The following is a 6,593-nucleotide window of genomic DNA, read 5'->3' as shown; positions in this document are numbered from 1 at the left end:
AAGCTTTTGGTCGGGACAGAAAAATGTTGGTGACATTTTGATCAGAGAGAATACAATAAACGGCAGGCGCTTTGTCAACGCAGTGTACATTCAGTAGGACACCTGCCTGCGAGAATTTGTCATCCTTTAGGCACTTATTGTTAGTTTGTCTTCCAAAAATAATTTCTCCATGCTTTCAGCTTCAACAAAAGCTGGATGTTGAGATTATCTTCGAGGAGAAAAATCTGGATCAAAGACAGTGCACTTTGTCGGTAGATTTTCAAGGAGAAGTTGACGAGTTGAAGATTAGAAATGGAGGCAAATCAAATTCGGCTGCATCTTACCTACAGCTCACCTATTTTTTCATCATAGGAGCCAAGGGCAAAAAAAATCTAATTAGAAAGAAACTTACAAAAAGTTTTGTATGACAGAACAAAGACAAACAAAAGGCGGCAATAATTTATGATTTTTTTTCATCTTTTAGAGAGGTTTCACCAATACATAAAGTGTGCTCAGGATGGAAAGCTGAAAAAAAGTCTGATAGAAGCATCTTCTGAGATAAGCTTTACTTACTTAAAGAACGTAAACAGAAAACATCAGCAATAGATAAATGGTCTGAAAAATGTATTGGTGTTGTAACGCCGCAGCCTCAAATTAATTTGTACTGCATGCGCTTAAGTCGCCCATTCCAGGATTACTTAAAGGGATAGTTCAACCTAAAATGATATTCTGTCATAAACTCTCATGTTGTTATAAACCCGTATACATTTTTTCGGTCTGATGAACACAAAGGAAGATTTTGAGAAATGTTTGTAACCAAAACGATCAGAAGCCCCATTGACTTGCATAGTATGACGAAAGAATACTATGCAAGTCAATGGGGCTTCTGATCAGGGACAACAGAACATCACTACTAATATATAAATCTAAATATTATATATATATATATATATTTTTTTTTTTTTTGCACCAAGGCCATCAAATTTTAAGATCACATATAATGTACACATCATGTATACGTCTAAAAACGTGGCCCTGGTAGGATTGCACAATCTAAACTCAAATAACTATAACTACCATACATAAATAATGGTTTTTCATTATTTTTATGAACGTTTTCATTTGCTTGGGTCCATTTTAGTTCACGCACGCTGGGAATTGTGATGCGAGTGCCGTAATTATTTAAGTAAAACATTATCACTTTGTCCTACCCAAGAACCGTCTGCAACATTGTTTAGTGCACCTTACTGATGTTCATAATGATAATCTACTGAAATGGAATGCCTGTGCCTTAATATCTGACATCTCTCATCTATAACCGGCCATCCAAAGAACCAGTGCACTTAATACTCTCGTACAGTTTTTCTGCCTGAAGAATACAGTGATTCATTGGTTACATTAGTGCCTGTTTGTGGCTTGTTCAGATAACTGCCTTAAAATATATTAAATGAAGTTTAAAATCGTACCATTTCGTGTTGATGTGCGCAATACTTTTGCCCCAGATTCTTACGAGCACATAGCATGCATTATCCTACATGCTTAATCACTTCGAGCTTTTGATTTTTAGGGAAAAAAAATATATAGAAGTGACATAACTAAGAGGAATTTACAACAAAGACCCTTTAGGGAAATCACGCCACTAGGCAGCCATGTTTGCAGCTCTTCCATGCAGTTATTTCAGTCATGCACGACTTAATGGGGAAAAACCATAGACTGTAAAAAAAGATGGACGTATTTGAAAATGGGTAAAGAGGCGGGACGGGGATGAAGCTAAGGTGGCCGGCTGCGGAAACCACGCCCACCTAGCTCCACAGTAGTGACAGCAGTGGCAGTTCAACAATCACTCAAGTGCCCACACCCTTAATTATGCAGGCTTAATAGGAGTTACAAAAAAAAAATTCACCCCACTCACAGTTGTTATGAAGGACAAAATTAGCTATACAGATCAAAATTATTTTGTACCAGGCTGTAAAAAAAATTCTGCTCTGAAAAGATGGCCATTTTTACAAGGGGGGTCTATGGGAATGGGCTCAAATTTGGAGCGGCCAGTCAATGAATTGCAGTTTAAATCACTTCCATATTGGCTTTCTACGAGAGATCGGAAGGTTGCCCCTCGGGAAAAAAAAAAAAAGAGATTGCTTGCTAAAGTCCAAATTAAACATTTTTCCACCAAACCATTAATTCTGACATCCACTGCACCATAACTTTTGATTCTTAAGCTCAAATTGTTAAGAAATTAAGCATTTCATTGCCACACTATACATGAATATCAGTGACCTTTTACGTGATTCCAGTTGCCTGCCGCCATCTTGAGTACCTACAGAGTACCAGTGGGCAATGGACAAGCATTGGCTAGCTTGCTACTATTTACGGATTTCTTATCTTTTACGGTCTAGGATTTTTACGGATACAGGAAATGGCTACAAAAGACAAAAATTACACACGTCCTCAGCTGTCATGAAAAGAAACGGCAAGTTAAAAAAAATATTGGGTTAGGGTGTGATGCCTACTCGATCCCTGATGCGTTCTTCCAGCTGCTTTCCGCTGCTACCGAACTACCTCTTTTTACAAAACCAAACTTTGATTGAAGTATCACCTGGATATCTAAACATTAACGCTACCATTGAGAACATTGTGTACACAGCTTACTAAAAAGAAAAGCCAAAGTCAGTTGTTCAAAACCTTTCTTTTTAGTAAACTGTGTACACAAACAATGTTCTCAATGCTCGAGTTCACGTGAAGAGACACAGGTGATACTTAGAGCAAAGTATCATGTTGTGTCGAGCCTTCTTAAAAAAAAAAAAAAATAAAAAGCGATTCTGATGCTCACAACATAATGAAGGCATAGCTTCTAGTTCTTTTTCGACCACTTTCAGTACTCAAAATGGTGGAAGACAAGTTTGAGATGTGAGTGACGTCAGCTGATAAACATGAAAAGCTGTGCTCAATCATTTTATATCCAAAATCTTTGTGTAAATATGTTAGTGGTAAGGCAGCTCTCCATTTAAACCTGTGTAAATGCTCTTTAAGTTGATCCAAGTTACTCAACCATCATTATTAGACACGCCAAATATGGATACAAGCTTAAAAGTATTTATATCAAAATTATGTCCATCTCTGGATAGATGTGCATAACAATTTACTTCACTCCAGTCAAGTGGTTATGGTACAGCATTTAGCTTACAGGCTAAAAAAGTGAAAGTTATAAAGGTCATTGTGTATTCTCCCACTTCGCAAACTGGCAGGTTTTTCCTCCAACTTCTCTCTCCAAACAGTACAGCAAGCACAGCCATGGCAAGATCATGCATAATTTAAACTGCAGAAAACTGCCTTCGTCAGCATTGGAAAGGTTCACACTGCAAACTAGAGATTACCACGTAACTTCATTCACACCTGCTTGGATATTAATCTAACAACACCTAAAGCACTAGTGTACAGGTTTAATGAAAGCTCAATAAATTTAGGAAGCTGTAGGATTCATTTTAACCAGTGACACGGAGAACATATGCGAATCAGAGGTTTCTTTAACATCTTCCCGCTCTACAAAATCAGACTGCAGAAGCTCTCCGGCAGTTAGACATATCAGACGCTGTCAGTCTAAACTTGCAGAAGAACCATCAGGTGCTCAGAGACCGTCACAAATCATTTAGTGCTCTTTTATTATGTTTAAGGGATTTCTGTCTTTCAATACATAAGCTTACTGAAGAATCACTGACTTTATTTAAATAAGTGATATGAGATCTAGTACAAAATCGATTTAAAATTTAAGTCACGAAGAAAAGATCTTCTCCCAGCCTAAAAGGAAAAAGAGGGAGACATTTTGAAAACCAGAATGTCAATCGTCACCCCACTAGACTAGAGATTTAAGCAAATCTTTACATTTATACTCCACTCACCTGGTACTTCCCCAGTCGACTGCTAAATTATCAGCTTTGCTGCGCAACAGCCAAAAGGTTTTCAGTACCGGGACACCCTCGGGTAAAATAAAGCACTGACCAACCCAAGCAGAACATGAGCCTGCAAGAAAATGTTAAACACGCTAGTTCAAATATGATAGGTATTACAATATTATACCTGCATACCAATTCATCATACCATCCTGCATAATATCTGTAGAGTATCCAACATTACTAGTATATACACTAGTATATCTCAAATAAAAGCTGATATTACACACAGTTTATTGCAAGATGGAGTTTAGTAATGCTGCTACACTGAATTAATAAATAGGTGATGCTTTACTAAATTAAAAGATAGACATTACATAAGAAATAATAAATAAGGAAAAGCTAAAATGCAGGACTTGTATTTGGATGTGTAATTGTTAACAATATGTAGCCTACAGCATGTACTTGCGTACTCTAGTATGCAACGTAATCTTTCGCTTGAACACAGTGATGTGGCAACGTATGCGCGCGCAGTTTGTCAGTCTATCATTTTCTTCATTGAAGTGTCCGTTTTGGGTAAGTTACCTTTTTCCCACATCACGGCAAATGAAACAATGGGTTGTGGTCCATCACCAACCACTCCGAAGATTCTTGCTGATCGTTCCTGGCCCGCTGAGCCACGGGTGGATTCCACCGCGGTCTGATAAACACCCGTGACCTCCGCTCCGTCCGCCTTAATGCGGAGGGTTGAGCCCAGCTGATTGCGCCACGCGCCAGTAATGTTACAATCGTTTACCTAAAAAGTGATATAACGATTAACGTTACGTCCATCACAGCCATAAAAACGTCGTTTACACTGACCCGTTTCAGTTTAAATTACCTTTTTATTTATGTTAAAATGATGCTCATGTCCAGACACTGCGTGGTAGGTTAGACTCACAAAAAGCGACCACATCAACGAATTCATTGTGATTGACAACTCTTGCGTGACCTGGGCAATATTTCACCTCACGCAACTCACGCCAATACTAGGTGATTGAAACGGGCGCGCGGTACTTTGAAGTCATTAGCGGATCAATCTGCGCAGTGTTGCAAAAGTAGGCACTTGACCGTTAAATAAGTACGCTCTGCTCCAACCCTAATCAAACACACCTGAAAAATCTAATCAAAACCTGCAGGATGATGACTATTTATCAATCCGAAGGCAGCAGCCTCCAGACGCCGCATATCCAGGCTGCATACGTCATCAAGGCTGTCTTATTTCAGAATATTAACAATTATAAAATTGATTCTTATTCTTAGTTAATCGTAAATTGTTGTAATATGCTTATGACTTGCGAATGTAATGCTTTTTAACTTAAATAAACCAGGCTTGATGACGTATGCAGCCTGCATTTGCAACCTCCGCAGGCTGCAGCCTTCAGATTAAGAAATGGAAATGACTTACAGGTGTGTTTGATAAGGATTGAAGCTTAACTTTGCAGGACAGTGGAATTCCCCCGCCTGCTCTCTACATAGTTTTGTGGGTGCGGTTTGCATACATTACCCACAAAAACAGATATACTTTATTCACCATGTTTTTAAAATTTAGTTTACAATGTTTTTTACAATGTATTTATGAACAGCAAAATAATTTACTGACCAGAGAGAGGCAGTGCTGACCCAAAACAAATGTCTGTATTCAAATATGCATGGGAATATTTCAGTTTATTGTTCATTGTACGCATATAAACACAAATGTCCACATCTGCATACATGACAGGCATTCATGAGAGATGTTTTTATGCTAAAAAAAATTCAGTTTTCTCTCATATTGTAGTAATGATCATGCAATTCATCATGACCTTTTCCATTCCCACATTATCCGGTGGTTTAATGGGAACAGGTCTTCGTTAATTTTAATGTGGTACAGATGTAGAAGGAATTCTTCCTCTTATGAGTCACTCGGTAAGTAAACATAGTGATACGACTCTTGGCTACATGACCCTGTGTGGCATTTTGTCTTCACTCCGCAAGCAGGCAATACTTATGTGACATTTCACATAAGAGACACTAATGTATTTTTTGTATTCACTTATTGTCTTCTTATATGCTGGTGTGTGCGTGCATGCGTGTGTGGGTATGTGTGTGGGTTGCTGGTTGTGTGTGTGGGTGGGTGTTTCATGTATATTTTATATATACATTCATAAATGTATGCTGTATGTATGAACAGATACACATTTTCACAGTGTTTCTGTCTGGAGAAAAGACTGCTGTGAAAATATTGCTTGAAGCTGCAGCCTGTACGTGGAGTGACCTGAATTTCTCTGTCAACACCTTTTGGAAGATCAGGTGTGTACATCTGTGTACGTGTGATTTCTCTTTCTTTTCTGAAAGGATTATGATGTCACTTGGGTGATGGCTGTGTCTGTAATCCCTGTCCCATTGGGCAACACAGATCAATGCTGTGGACATGCATGTCATGAACTTATGAAGTGTGAACATACTGCTAGTTTTACAACAAACTTTAAAACAAACTATTCAAATGGAAGATGGAAATACATTTAGTGCGGTATATATTTAACCTGAAATGAAATTACACAATTTCTCAGAACACTCAAATATTTAATAACTTTCTGTTATGTCTATTTTCTGTCATTGGTTTGAAAAACATACTGGAAGTGTACGGTGCAATGTAAGTCACTTTGGATAAGTGTTTGCTGGAGTCTTAATTAAAGACCCAAAAAC

General features: G+C 38.1%; 1 protein-coding gene across 1 annotated transcript; it reads right to left on the bottom strand.

Annotated features, from left to right (window-relative positions):
- Positions 1 to 3,533: 3,533 nt before the first annotated feature.
- On the bottom strand, positions 3,534 to 4,968 carry avd (avidin). Its single transcript, XM_065290772.2, has 4 exons — positions 4,747 to 4,968; positions 4,452 to 4,662; positions 3,876 to 3,996; positions 3,534 to 3,774 (listed from the first exon to the last, which is right to left on the bottom strand). The coding sequence occupies exons 1-4, from the start codon at positions 4,831 to 4,833 to the stop codon at positions 3,744 to 3,746; spliced, it is 450 nt and encodes a 149-aa protein (XP_065146844.1). The 5' UTR covers positions 4,834 to 4,968; the 3' UTR covers positions 3,534 to 3,743.
- Positions 4,969 to 6,593: the final 1,625 nt, after the last annotated feature.

The sequence above is a fragment of the Paramisgurnus dabryanus genome, chromosome 10, assembly GCF_030506205.2.
Source record: "Paramisgurnus dabryanus chromosome 10, PD_genome_1.1, whole genome shotgun sequence".
In the NCBI taxonomy this organism is placed as follows: Eukaryota; Metazoa; Chordata; class Actinopteri; order Cypriniformes; family Cobitidae; genus Paramisgurnus; species Paramisgurnus dabryanus.
This window is presented reverse-complemented; position numbering and strand designations above follow the sequence as displayed.